At 39.8% G+C, this 15,486-nt stretch overlaps 1 protein-coding gene and 1 pseudogene across 8 annotated transcripts in view; both read right to left on the reverse strand.

The window, feature by feature from the left end:
• Positions 1-15,486, reverse strand: part of LOC105463925 (MAPK associated protein 1) — a 270,742-nt gene that overhangs the window by 223,034 nt on the left and 32,222 nt on the right. For 4 of the 8 annotated variants that reach the window (XM_011711358.2, XM_011711357.3, XM_011711356.3 and 1 more), the window contains exons 2-3: positions 10,300-10,627; positions 7,791-7,880 (exon numbers count right to left, since the gene is read on the reverse strand). The exons of 2 other annotated variants lie outside the window; for them this stretch is intronic. In XM_011711358.2, the coding sequence (XP_011709660.1) occupies positions 7,791-7,880; positions 10,300-10,558 (349 nt within the window). In that variant the 5' untranslated portion in view covers positions 10,559-10,627. Of the gene's footprint in view, positions 1-7,790; positions 7,881-10,299; positions 10,628-15,486 lie in introns of those variants that run through there. 2 more of the 8 variants (XM_071078347.1, XM_071078348.1) reach the window with 1 other exon arrangement.
• On the reverse strand, positions 13,441-13,607 carry LOC112423523 (U2 spliceosomal RNA; annotated as a pseudogene).

The following is a 15,486-nucleotide window of genomic DNA, read 5'->3' on the forward strand; positions in this document are numbered from 1 at the left end:
AACTAAAAAAAAAAATAGCCTGGAAATTTAATTATCATCAGCTTTATGAAAAAGCACACACTATAGCATTCAGAAGATGAGAATGAGTATTAGAACTTATGCATGGAACACGTTAGAACTATAAGGATTTAGGGAGTGACGGGATACAAAACAAATATATTAAAATAACAGATTTCACTTTGGGAGGCCGAGACGGGCGGATCACGAGGTCAGGAGATTGAGACCATCCTGGCTAACACGGTGAAACCCCGTCTCTACTAAAAAATACAAAAAACTAGCCGGGCGAGGTGGCGGGCGCCTGTAGTCCCAGCTACTTGGGAGGCTGAGGCAGGAGAATGGCGTAAACCCGGGAGGCGGAGCTTGCAGTGAGCTGAGATCCGGCCACTGCACTCCAGCCCGGGCGACAGAGCGAGACTCCGTCTCAAAAAATAAATAAATAAATAAATAACAGATTTCGGCCAGGTGTGGTGGCTCATGCCTGTAATCCCAGCACTTTGGGAAGCCGAGGTGGGTGGATTACCTGATGTCAGAAGTTCGAGACCAGCCTGGCCAACATGGTGAAACCCCGTTTCTACCAAAAATACAAAAATTAGCCAGGTGTGGTGGTGGGTACCTGTAATCCCAGCTACTTGAGGGGCTGAGGCAGGAGAATCACTTGAACCTTGGAGGCGGAGGTTGCAGTGAGCCAAGATCACGCTACTGTACTCCAGCCTAGGCAACAAGAGCAAAACTCCGTCTCAAAAATAAATAAATGAAAATTAGAATTTAAAAAAACAGATTTATTTACAAAAGACCAATAACAAACTTATGAGGAAGAAGATCCTATTTATAATGGTAGGCTGGGTGTGGTGGCGTGTGCGTGTTGTTCCAGCTATTCGGGAGGCTGAGGCATGAGAATAGCTCGAACCCAGGATGTGGAGGTTACAGTGAGCTGAGGTCGTGCCACTGCAATCCAGCCTTGGCGACAGAGCGAGACTCCATCTCAAAAAAAAAAAAAAACAAAATAAAAATACAATGGTAACACAAAATATGTGGAAATAACGTTAATAAGAAATGTAAAAGTATGGGATCTATATGGAGATAACCACAACATTTTATCTTTATGAACTACTTGTATACACAAAAAATACAAAAAAGATCATATGAAATATGATTTGAGGCTGGGCATGGTGGCTCACACCTGTAATCCCAGCACTTTGCGAGGACAAGGCAGGAGGATTGCTTGAGTCAAGGAGTTTAAAACCAGCCTTGGCAACACAGGCAGACCCCGCATCTACAAAACATTGTAAAAATTGGCCAGGCAAGGTAGCATGCACCTGTGTGGCATAGTTACTCGGGAGACTGAGGCAGGAGGATTGCTTGGGCCCAGGAAGTCAAGGCTGCAGTGAGTCATGATCGTGCCACTGCACTCCAGCGTGGGTGACAGAGTAAGACCCTGTGTCAAAATATATACATATATTTTTTTATATTAAATATTGAATATTGTTTAAAATATATACACTCACATGTATAAATGAAATCTAAAATAAATACATCAAAAGGGTAACAACAGCAGTTGCCTCTGAATGTGAGATTACTGGTAACTTATTTTCATTTTTAAATTTTTTTCTACACAATTTCTTATTTTGCTTTTTGAGACAGGGTCGCCCTCTGTTGCCCAGGCTGGAGTGCTATGGTACCCCCATGGCTCACTGCAGCCTTGACCTCCTGGGCTCAAGTGATCCTCCCATCTCAACCTCCTGAGTAGCTGGGACTACAGGAGCACACCACCATGCCCAGCTAATTTTTTTTTTATGTGTGTGTGTGTGTGTGTGTGTGTGTGTGTGTGTAGATGGGATCTCGCTATGTTGCTAGGGCTGGCCTCGAACTCTTGGGCTCAAGTGATCCTCCTGCCTCGGCCTCTCGAAGTGCTAGGATTACAGGCACGAGCCACTGTACCTGAATTTTTTTTTTCCCCAAACATAGAGGGTTCAGCAACTTCCCCAAACTCTGGCCATAGCTGACAGAGAAGGAAAGGAATAAGAGCCAGGCACGGTGGCTCACACCTGTAATCCCAGCACTTTGGGAAGCCATGGCAGATGGATCACCTGAGGTAAGGAGTTCCAGACCAGCCTGGCCAACATGGTGAAACCTCCGTCTCTACTAAAAATACAAAAATTAGCCAGGCATGGTGGCAGGCACCTGTAATCCCAGCTACTTGGGAGGCTGAGGCAGGAGAATTGTTTGAACCTGGGAGGCAGAGGTTGCAGTGAGCAGAGATCGTGCTACTGCACTCCAGCCTGGGCAACAGAGCAAGATTCACTCTATAAAAAAAAAAAAGGAACAAGAGAACACCAAAGACTCCTCAATATCCAAAACTTCAGAAGCAGCTCATTTCTGCCAATGGTATGGGAGGGAGCAGAGCAGAGTAGAAAGACTAAAGTCTTTGGAGTCAAACAATCCAGGAGGTGAATTCCAGCTTTACCACTTACTACTTGTAAGTAACTTGGGAAAGTTATTTGGCCTCTGAGCACCAGTTTTCTCACCTGTAAAAGAGAATATTAACAGCTAATTTGCTGGCTTTGAATGAAGATGAAATAGGCCAGGCACAGTGGCTCACACCTGCAATCCTAACACTTTGGGAGGCCGAGGTGGGCGGATCACAAGAGGCGAGAAATTCAAGATCAGCCTGGCCAACATGGTAAAACCCTGTCTCTACTAAATTTTTTTTAAAAAAACTTAGCCAAGCATGGTGGCACACGCCTGTAATCCCAGCCACTAGGGAGGCTGAGGCACAAGAACTGCGTGAACCCTAGAGGTGGATGTCACAGTGAGCCAAGACTGTGCTACTGCACTCCATCCAGCCTGACGAATGGAGACTCTGTCTCAAAAACAAAAACAAAAACCAAAAAAGAAAAAAAGAAATAAACTTAGTGGCTAACATACTATATACTGAGCTGATTACTCATCAGAATCACCCAGGGAACTTTTGAAAACCGTAACTTTGTGGGCCCCAAGCCCCATCTACTAAATCAAGAATTCCATAGGTGAGGCCGAGAAATGTATAGGGAATGTTATTATAACATGCACTTTTGGATGCGTTTCTGATTTTTATACATCCATTGCATTTGGGAATCATTACTTAAGAAACCAATAATAGAAGTTACATAAAACATCAGGTACATGTAAATAACTGATATAAATAAGCTACATTGTTGTTTTGCATTATTATTTAACTTCATGCATAAGAAGCCTTATTTGCCAATTAGACTTCAAACTTCTTGAGGAGAGGATTCATGTAGTCCTCCTAGCACTCAGCATAGAATTATTAGCCGCACAGGAGTTATGAAAGAAATACTTGTTAAATAATTCAACTAGTAAGGGTAATAACTAATTATGTAAAGAATAAAATACCGGCCGGGCGCGGTGGCTCAAGCCTGTAATCCCAGCACTTTGGGAGGCCGAGACGGGCGGATCACGAGGTCAGGAGATCGAGACCATTCTGGCTAACACGGTGAAACCCCGTCTCTACTAAAAAATACAAAAAACTAGCCGGGCGTGGTGGCGGCGCCTATAGTCCCAGCTACTCGGGGGGCTGAGGCAGGAGAATGGCGTGAACCCGGGAGGCGGAGCTTGCAGTGAGCTGAGATCCGGCCACTGCACTCCAGCCTGGGCGGCAGAGCGAGACTCCGTCTCAAAAAAAAAAAAAAAAAAAAAAAGAATAAAATACCATTTTAAAATAATAAAATTAAAGATACTTCGATCGTAATATGACATTATTCCTAACAAAGCACATTTCTGATGACACCATCTTCGTATCTATCCATGCAGTTTTAGTTACAGGAATATTACAAGGATCTTACTCTAAGGTATTTCATTTATCATGTGGTCTCATGGCATATGGATCAGCAAGTTCATAAAGAACTGAGGTACGGACTAGATGGTCTCCACAAACCCTCCATCTCCTCTATGAAAAGACTGCCCTTTTGCTGTGTCTTAAAGGATAAACTGGATGTTGACAGAATAATTGTGAAAGACGAATACTTCCAGGGAGGTCATCCTGTTTAGAATAATGATTCTTCTAGTGGGGAATGAAATAAAACAAAGAAAAGAAAAACAAATGAAAGGATTTTAGCAAAGCATAAATAATAGAAAAAGAATGAGAGAATAAAGTTGGGTATGGTGGCACATGCCTGTAGTCCTAGCTCCTCAGGAGGTTGAGGCACTTGAATTCAGAGTTTGAGGCCAGCCTGGGCAACACAGTGAGACCCCCAATTCTTAAAATAAGAGAATGAATAAATAATTACCCATCCAAAATTCTCAATAAAAATCAAAAAGATTTAGATGTGGCATTTCTTGCCGAGACAGTACGTTTGTGGGAGATGTATAAAAACAGGATGGATGCTCAGTTTGCCAGTTAGATGTTTAGTGGACTGCTGATTCCACTTTTCTAGCATGCTTTAATACACCCACAGTGCCAAGCTGAGGTTTAATGATAGGACCCAGCCTAAGGGAGAATCCAAAGACATTCTTTTGTGCATTGATGAGTTTCACTCTAACCATCAGGAATGACTACCAGGCAGGTTGCTGCTCTGGCCAGAACCAGGGGTAGCAGTTCAAGCATGAACATACACATTAAAGAGCTTCTCCAGAAGTAAGACCACAGGCTCAATTGTCAAAATCCATGAGACACAGAAAAGGGAAGGAAACTGAAGGAGAGAAGTATAAGTACACTTCTATAATGGATAGTATGGTTACAAATGAAAGCAAAAGGGGACATAATTATTTCTCCAACATATTCTGTGAAACAATGAACAAAAATTAAAGTAGATTAGACTTTAAAAAATAAGTAGGGGAGCAAACAAAATCCTCTATTAGATGTATCAAAATTTAAGCTGAAGAACTTATTTCTAACATTGTAAAAGGGACTGATGCAATTATATCTGAGGTACTCAACTCACTGTATTTTTAGGTTTCAGACACAGTCTTGCTCTGTTGCCCAGGCTGAAGTGCACTGGCACGATTTTAGCTCTCTGCAACCTCCACCTCCCAGGTTCAAGCAATTCTCATGTCTCAGCCTCCTGAGTAGCTAGAATTACAGGCGCACACCACCATGCCCAGCTAATTCTTATATTTTTAGTAGAGACAGGGTTTCGCCATGTTGGCCAGGCTGGTCTTAAAACTCCTGACCTCAAGTGATCTGCCTGCCTCCTGGCTAATTTTTTTGTATTTTCAGTAGAAATGAGGGGCTGGGCGCGGTGGCTCACGCCTGTAATCCCAGCACTTTGGGAGGCCGAGGCAGGAGGATCATGAGATCAGGAGATCGAGACCATCCTGGCTAACATGGTGAAACCCCGTCTCTACTAAAAATACAAAAAACTTAGCTGGAAGCAGTGGCGGGTGCCTGTAGTCTCAGCTACTCGGGAGGCTGAGGCAGGAGAATGGCATGAACCCGGGAGGCGGAGCTTGCAGTGAGCCGAGATCATGCCACTGGACTTCAGCCTGGGCGACAGAGCGAGACTACGTCTCAAAAAAAAAAAAAAAAAAAAAAAAAAAAGAAATGATTTTTCACTATGTTGGCCAGGCTGATCTCAAACTCCTGGCCTCAAGTGATCTGACGCCGTGGCCTCCAAAAGTGTTGGTATTACAGGTGTGAGCCACGGTGCCTGGCCTCACTGTGTGCTTTATTTATAATTTTTTAAGATACGGAAGTGAAGAAGGCAAATAAAAATAAAGGGTGGCTGGAGAGACAGAGAAACTTAGATAAACTGGCTCTGTATATACTGATCAAGAAGAGATTAATAAGAACTGCATTAAGATATATAAAAAATTTGAAGTGAATAAGATATATAAAAAATTTGAAGTGAATAAGATAAGTGATATAAAGTATTTTCAATCTGTATTAAACACAACAAAGAGAAACGTTAACTGGATCAACAGAGGGGCTAGCCTAGTGAGATTCTGAAAGTATTTAGAGTAAAAATAAAGAGAAATTCAAGAAGAACTACTTCATTTAAGGACAGTCAGAATGAGATATAAGGAAGAAAAACAAGCAATTGGGACTTCTGGTTCTACACAGTCATCACTTAGTAGCCGTCATGAAGAAAATCATACCTACTGAGGATACTCGAGTTTATAATCATAGTAGGAGAAATCAAGAAGCACTTTACAGAGTGTGATTTAGCGCAGAGAGACTGGCCTTTATATGCAGGCAGAGCTGAAAACAAAACATCTCATTATCACACTACCGTCCTTGTTGGGTAACTTTGGCAAGTTCATCAAATCCCTGAGCCTTTGTCTTATCTGTAAACAACAGCAATGATACCTACACCTTGCAAGATCACTGCATTAGAGGTAACGCATGTACAGTACCTAGTAGAGCACCAGGTAGGGGCTGCTATTAGTATAATAAATCTTAATATTATTAGTCTTATAATTATTATGTAACAATGGAGCCAATCCACAAATATTTATTAGGCATCCATTACATGCCAATATGATATTGGGAGGTGCTGGGAGGATACAGAAGACAGACTGCAGACATTTCTTTTAAAGGACAAAAAAAGAGAAAGTCTAGAAAACATGATATAACCACTATAAAATATTTTAATAGCATTTTATTTCTGAAATTGTTCTTCCCCAAGTCTTTTCTTCTTGCTGAGACTGAAGCTTTGAAAGTATATAATATGACCAGCCTTTATACACATACTATATGAAAATATACAGCAAATGCTAATGATACCAGCAACATAATGGTTTTTACCCTAACGGAAAAGAATCTGCATATATGCAAAAAAGACTGTTACTAGGCCCACTAATGGGGCAAGGGAAAGTCTAGGTTGGAACTGCCAAGGGAAATCTATAACCTAGAACTCATCCAAAATATCATAGGGGCTGGGCACAGTAGCTCACACCTATAATCCCAGCACTTTGGAAAGCCGAGGCAGGTGGATCACTTGAAGACAGGAGTTCGAGACCAGCCTGGCATGGTGAAACCCCGTCTCTACTAAAAACACAAAATTTAGCTAGGCATGGTGGTGTGCACCTGTAGTCCCAACTACTCTGGAGGCTGAGGCAGAAGAATTGCTTGAACCAGGGAGGCGGAGGTTGTAGTAAACCAAGATGGCACCACTGCACTCCAGCCTGGGCGACACAGCAAGACTCCGTCTCAAAAAAAAACAAAAAACAAAAAACAAAAATCGGCTGGGCACAGTGGCTCATGCCTGTAATCCCAGCACTTCAGGAGGCCATGGTGGGTGGATTACTGGAGGTCAGGAGTTCAAGACCAGCCTGGCCAACATGGTGAAACCCCATCTCTACTAAAAATACAAAATTAGCCAGGTGTGCTGGCATGCGCCTGTAATCCCAGTTATTCAGGAGGCTGAGGCAGGAGAATCGCTTGAACCCAGGAGGCGGAGGTTGCAGTGGGCCAAGATCATGCCATTGCACTCCAGCCTGGGCGACAGAGTGAGACTCCATCTCAAAAAAAAAAAAAAAAAAAAAACATAGGGTACTCCTTGGCCTATATTTTTGAAAAAATATCAGAGAAAAGTACTGACATGACAGCTTATAAAAAATGTCCCCTGCACACATCAATCCCTGTGACCCAGAGTGAAGGGTGGCCAAAAAGCCAAGACCTAAAGAGCATATAGCTTCAGAGGGTCAAGGCACACAAGAGAAAGAGCCTAAAGCTCAAAACACAAGAGGTACCTGTCCAGAGGATTTAAAAGGATGAATTAAAAATAAAAGTTCTTACATAATAAACTAAATATATAAATCTCAAATTAAGAATTAAAATCATTTCCATTTACCTGATTGCTTAGAATTTCTTTCTTTCCACTGAATATTTTTGCATTTGATCTGGTTTTGTCTCTCTTTTCGGAGTCGTTCTAATCTTTGAGCTTGAAAAGAAATATTATAACTATAAGTTTGTCAATGAAAGTTTACCATAAACAAAGACATAATTAACTACCTTTACATGAATAAAGATGTTTTATATTGCATATGTAGAGAAAAAGTCATAAAATTTTAAAGGTGGCACCCCTGAAAAGCAAATACCAACAAAAACATGAAAATATTCTTGATTTATAATTGAAATTAGAGGATATAAAACACTAATAGAGATCATAAAGATAGTATTAACATGGAAGAGAATAATAAAATGTGAAAACTTCTGTGATTAATATGACATTTCATTATATAAATCATTAATAACGGTCTTAAAGGAATTTTAATGCACAAATGAACTGAAGTGAATATTACATTACAGGAATAAAATTACTGTTATGAATTACTCTACCCGTTTCAAAAATTAAAGATAAATGAACTCAGACTAGACTATTAAAGTTTTAAATATAAAATCCTTTATCTAAAAATCATGAAAATTATAAAATGTCAAAGCTATATAAATTAGCATAGCTTTTCTTCAGTGGGCTGAAACAGTTTATAGGTAGTAAAATAAATGATTTGTATCTTTGTAACATTAGTCAAATCTTAAAAAGAACAATTTTTCTTTTACAAAATTTTAAGATATGCTGCATGGATTAAAAAGTAAATTCTTTGGTCACTAAGACAACCTACAATCTCAATTAATTATTAGCATCTAAGTGCTACCAGAAGAAATTCCAACAAGAGTCACCTAAAATTATGCATTTGTGATTATATTGCCACTGGCTGATCAACCTTCAAAAACCAGTGAACTGATCCTTTAGAGAAATACCACCCAGCATCCACTGAACAACTGCTGCATACGGAGACCACGATAAAAAAGAAAGTCACAATCGATGCCATCTCTTGAAATGAGTTTTCTCTTGCTAATCTTCAGCTTCCTATCCCAGCATTTTGCTAATAGAAAATAAATTAATTTCTTTTTCAGCCTCTTTCAAGGTAGGAAATTATACACTTCTGCGTTAGCATTGTGGTTGGGAAATACTGAAAATAATCTTACCAGAAATTTAAACTATGCTGGGAAAAGCATTCTGACAATGTCACTATATCTAACCAAATTCCACTGAAGAAAAATACATTCAATTGCAATTAATAAATGTGAAGGGCACAGCCAAAGTAATATAATCATAAAGCTCTCAATTTAGCAGCATTCTCCTACTGAAATACATTCAACCTGTCATATAAGATATCATCTCAATAACCTGCAAGGAAGTCAGTTTCAACTAGAGAACTGAGAATCAATGGTTCTAAATTATATTCAAACCTTCACTCAAATCCTATTTTGATAAAAGTTCCTTTAGATACTGGGAAATGCTATTAATTATTTTCATCATGAGAGCAAATTATTCTTATGTCACAGATACTGAATGAATTCTGAACCAAAACCTGAATGTGTCTTTCACTGTAAATTGTATCCAGTTCTACCTCCAATATTACTTTATATGCATTTTACATTTGGACCATGAAAATAAATACGTAAGTATTTTCAGTGTTCTACTATATCTCCTTGCCATTACCTTTCCTGGGAGTTAGCAGGTTACTGCTAATTTGGAGATTATATTTTCTGATTATCTAAAAAAAAATAATCTCCTAGAATACCTGTCATATTAGAACTACAATATATATTCTAAATAATTTGTCTAAGTAAAAAAAAAAAAAAGTCCTTGGTTCATCACATTCCCCTTGAAACAAGGCCACCAAAAAAATATGTGGGAAAATGGGCAATAAGCTTTTAAAGCTAATGACTAAATACATGTATACCAAAGTTGAGTGTTTTCAAGCCAGAAAAATCAAAACGTGATCAATTTAAGAAAATAAAGGCAAAGTATCAAAAATAGGGGCTCCTTTTCTAACCTCACACCCTATGTATACAATGCTACTAAAACCAGCCCTAGTAAATACTCAGGGGTCTCCTCCCATTTCCCCACTCCCCCACAATTCCTCCAGGGGCAAGAAGTGCCTGCTCTCCTTCGGTGGTCACCTCTCTGTATTACAAGTTTTTTATTATGTTGACCTGAAATCTGTCTCCAGGTAATCTACCTACTGGGACTAATGTTGCTCTGTGAAGACACTCAAAGCCGGTCCACTTGCCTTTCTAAACAATGACTTGTTAGACAACGTCCAACATGTTCTCCTAACCAACTTTTTCACTATTCCTCTTCTGTCTACTTCTAATAACATTCTAGAGGCCCTCTCCATTCGCAGTCGCAGAGATGGAGATGTTGCTCAGACTCACTCTTAGTCTGACATATGTGTGTTCCTATTAATACCCAGAAACTTCCCCCATTAAGCCTATTCCAACATTATGCATTATTCCATAAGACTGTTTACTGATTTAAAGCTCAGAAGACATGACTAGAACACAATGTTTACCTGTGTTTGAGCGTCTTCTAATACCAAAGTCCCAACTTGAGGTAATATCGACTGACTGGGCATATACATAGCCCTGAGTCTCACCATTGCTTCCCTGAATTTCTGACCCACTGTCTCCAGGCATTGAAGGAGGATGAATCTTCTCTAGGTCAACATCATGATCAATGAGAACCATCTCACACATTCCCGTGTCATCACTGGTCACATGTGACTGTCGAATATGAGCTAGAATGATAGTTGGATTGTCCAAGAAGGCCATCCTTTCTGTGGGCCAATTTCCTTAAAAGGCTATTTTCTCCTCTTCATATTGTTTCACGAGCTCACCTACCTAGAAACATGATGTACACAGCAAATATTTAAGAATAAGGCAGAAAATGACTGAATCATTTTTCAGACAAATTCAGTGTAGTAAAATGCCACCTTGAAAATCAACATTTATCCCTGTTCTGTGGAGCTTAAAAGGATTAAGTCTAAGCTGAAAGGAAATCCTTATAAGCACTAGGGGCTGCAGCTCTAGTCAATGAGATCTCCATAGAAATCAGAAAGGAAGGCTTGCACTCTGGCAAAACAAATCACAGCAACTCCTAACAAGTCAGGCCACTCAAAGCACATAACTACTGTTAAAACAATAAATTTTCCTTTCTTTCTCCCTTCACCATCATGCAATCTTCTCATTACTTTATAAGGTCATGGGGGAACAAGTTGTATTTTCCTCAAATGATGTGCTAAAGTACAAAACTGTATTTCATCAGTTTATATTTCCCCTCCTGTCACACGGTTGTGAGTGTTTAAAAGGGCACAGACAATGCTTTCTGAGTTACTAGGGGTTTTATAAAAATGTACCACCAAATTAATTTTGCTTAATGAACGTATTTTCCTTTCAAGATAGTACTGTGGTTTTTGCTGTTGTTTTGTTTGTTTTTTCTGAGACAGAGTATCACTTTTGTTGCCCAGGCTGGAGTGCAGTGGCGCCATCTTGGCTCACCGCAACCTCCACCTCCCGGGTTCAAGTGATTCTCCTGCCTCAGCCTCCTGCGTAGCTGGGACTACAGGGATGCACCACCATGCCTGGCTAATTTTGTATTTTTAGTAGAAACAGGGTTTCTTCATGTTGGTCAGGCTGGTCTCAAACTCCCAACCTCAGTTGATCTGCCCGCCTTGGCCTCCCAAAGTGCTGCAATCACAGGCGTGAGCCACCATGCCCGGCCTGTGTTTTTAAAATAAAACTTATAATCAAAACTACCTACTATACGATCAACTTCTCATTTTAGAAACTTAATTATAAAAACTGCTTCCTCAGTCCTGTTAAAACTGTAATGAGGCTGGGCACAGTGATTCACACCTATACTCTCAACCCTTTGGGAGGCCAAGGCAGGAGGACTGCTTGAGTCCAGGAGTTCAAGACCAACATGGGCAACACAAGAAAGACTCTATCTCTACTATATATATATATATACACACACATACATATATATTTATTTATTATTTTTTAATTAGCTGGGCATGGTGGGATGTGACTGTAGTCCTAGCTACTCATGAGGCTGAGGTGGGAGGATCACCTGAGCCACAGCATTCAAGGCTGCAGTGAGCTATGATTGCACCATTGCACTCCAGCCTGGGTGACACAGTGAGACCCTGTCTTCTAAAACAAAACAAAACAAACAAAAAACACTGTAATAATATTTATTCTAGTAACAAGATAGCACCCTCTCGGCTAAGTGAAAATACTCAACAAAGAAAATATTGCAGAACAATGGTTAGGTACTAGGCCCTAGAGACAGAAAGGTTCGAATCCTGGCCCTATTACTTGTTAGCTATAAAATCTCGGTCAAAATACTTAACCTTTTTGAGCCTCCTTTTTTTTTCCTTCATTTATAAAATGGAAGCTTCAGGAATGAGAGGATATGTAGGAGATAATGCAGGTAAAGTGCTCAAAAAAATACATGGCATGTAATTAAATAAATGTTAGCTATTAATAATAATGATAAAAATATTAATAATTTCATCTATCAATTCTTGCTTCAAGTAGTCCTAAAATATGTCAATATCCCATCTGTCTTCTAAGTTCACAGCACATAAAAGAAGTCTGTGCTTCCTTTGTGATAGAGGACACTGCAAGTCATGTGAGCCAGTTCCCTGCCCCTGCAAAATCGTTGCGAAGTACAAGGAATATGAAAGCTGGATTGACTATGTTTCCAGGAACAGTCCTAGAAGATATTTACTTTTAGAAGGACTTATAACACCAGATTTTCTTGTAATCTATTTCTTCTAGAAATGGAAGACAGAGAGGAAATCTTGCTAATAAATCCTTACAGCTAACTAAGGTTTTAAAAATTGCTGTCTGGGGCCGGGCGCGGTGGCTCAAGCCTGTAATCCCAGCACTTTGGGAGGCCGAGGCGGGCGGATCACAAGGTCAGGAGATCGAGACCACAGTGAAACCCCGTCTCTACTAAAAATACAAAAAATTAGCCGGGCGCGGTGGTGGGCGCCTGTAGTCCCAGCTACTCAGGAGGCTGAGGCAGGAGAATGGCGGGAACCCGGGAGGCGGAGCTTGCAGTGAGCCGAGATCGCGCCACTGCACTCCAGCCTGGGCAACAGCGTGAGACTCCGTCTCAAAAAAAAAAAAAAAAAAAAATTGCTGTCTGGAAACACATCATTCTGTTGACATCACCTAGTGGGTCTTAAAATAAAGATACTGAGATTAAAAAGAAATTCAACTGAGAAGCATCTCTAATCAAGCGAATTACATTAATCTTCACTTTTTCCCCTCTTAATATATTCCTTGAGTACTTATTTTACTCTGAGGCTACTGGGAAATGCAAAGGTGAGTAAAGTATCCCCGAATCAAAAAGTTAATACCCTAATACAGACCTAGTACCTCTCCTAATACCACGGGATTCTTTTAAGCACCAAATTTCTGAGACATCTGGTCCCTGAAATATTAGTGTCAATCTACCATTGTAAGGATATTGATCAGAAAAAAAATACGAAATTAACAGTGAGCATTTAAATTTCACTTGTAAAAATACAAACTTCTCTATAACCATAAAAAATATATACACCACAGATTTATTTATAAATGAGAATATTTATGGAATCATAGTATCACAGATCAGAGCTGCAAACATCCTTCTACAGCAATCACAATAAGCCGTCTTCCTTGCATGAAAGGAAGGCAACTAGTCACCAGTAGAGAGGAAGGTGCTTTCAAATTCATACTGAATAGTGCTCCCTTGCAAAAATAAGGGCTTTAATGAGAAATCACACATTTAATACACTTGATCTTAGCCAAAAGGCCGAGAAGCGATCACACATTTAATAGGTGTTCTAGCACCAAAAAGTCAAATGGCAAAAGGCAAAGTGACAAAAGTATACTGAAGTACCCTCAATAAAATCTATTCTAGGGAAACAGATCACTTCTTTTGAAGACAAGAGGAATAGGCAAACACTTCTCAAGGCACACACCAACTCCCCAACTTTATCCTTCCAGAACAAATGCCTCAACGATAGCAGATATCTTCTCTATTAGGACACTATGGCTTCATACATTAAGGAAGCTATATGATTCATTCAAAAAATATTGATTCCCTACCAACTCTGATATGGAACTCCCACAGGACTGCCCCAGAAAACATACTATTGTGTATGTCACTTTTTACCTCCCGTTATGTGTACTTAGAGACTTAGACTATAAGTTCCACAAGGACAGGGTCCAGAACACCATATTCCTTCTGGCAATAAAGGCTGTTACACATGGCAGGAGTTCAATAAATGTTGTTGTCTAACTTCCAAGGACTATTCAGTTTCATTGTAGAGATAAGTCATATATGAATGTGCCAGGTGTAAGTGTGTGATTATAAATAAAGGATTGCCTTTTTTTCTTAACACAAGAGCATCTCTTCAATGTGCCCTTCAAAATTGTCACCTTGGAACACTATCAACTTATTCTAAGAAGACTAATTTTCAAAACCCAAAAGAATATTTTTAAAAATCTCCCAAAGAGCAGCAAATTGCCATTTGAAGCTATGTTTGATTTCCAAGACAAAGACATTCAGATCAGGGATAAAAACAAATTGTACTCTCTGATCAGTTATGCAAAAATCAAAAAGATTTTTAAAAATCTAACTCTGGCAAGGGTTCAGAGAAATGGGCACTCTCATGCACAATATGAAGGAATGAAAACTGGGATTTTTTAGAAGGTAATTTGGTAATATTTACCAAAATATAAAACATGAATACTATCTGGGCAATCCTACCTCTAGGATTTGTTCTAAGGAGATAACTGTGTAAAGTATTTATCTCAGAGTAATTTGTAATACTGAAAATCTAAAAGGAACCTACAATAGTACACATACGCCATGACACATACATATAACACAATATTAAGCAGCGATTAAGAACACATGGTAGAGGATGAACAAAATGTAGTATATACAAATGATGGAATGTTATTCAGCCTTCAAACACAGGAAATTCTGACACGTTACAACATAGATGAACCTTGAGAACATTATGCTAAGTGAAATAAGTCAGTCGCAAAAGGACGAGTACTGTATGACTCCATTTATATGAGGTACCTAAAGTAGTCAAACTGACAGAAAATCTAATGGCAGTTGCTAGGGGCTGGAGGAAGGGAGTAATGGAGAAAAGTATTTAATGGGTACATTTCAGTTGGGGAAGATGGAAAAGTTATGGAAATGGACAGTGGTGATGGTTGCACCATAATGTGAATGTATGTAATGCCAATGAACTACACATTTTAAAATGGTTACAATGGTAAATTTTGGCCGGGCACGGCGGCTCAAGCCTGTAATCCCAGCACTTTGGGAGGCCAAGACAGGCAGATCACGAGGTCAGGAGATCGAGACCATCCTGGCTAACACGGTGAGACCCCGTCTCTACTAAAAAATACAAAAAACTAGCCAGGCGAGGTGGCGGGCGCCTGTAGTCCCAGCTACTCGGGAGGCTGAGGCAGGAGAATGGCGTAAACCCGGGAGGCGGAGTTTGCAGTGAGCTGAGATCCAGCCACTGCACCCCAGCCTGGGGGACAGACCAAGACTCTGTCTCAAAAAAAAAGGTAAATTTTACATCTCATTTATACCATGTATATTTTACCACAATTTAAAATGTTTAAGTTTTAAAATAAGTCTAGGAAACACCAGATTCAACCAAGTTAAAGAGGTTTTC

Source organism: Macaca nemestrina, chromosome 14 (genome assembly GCF_043159975.1).
Source record: "Macaca nemestrina isolate mMacNem1 chromosome 14, mMacNem.hap1, whole genome shotgun sequence".
NCBI lineage: Eukaryota > Metazoa > Chordata > Mammalia > Primates > Cercopithecidae > Macaca > Macaca nemestrina.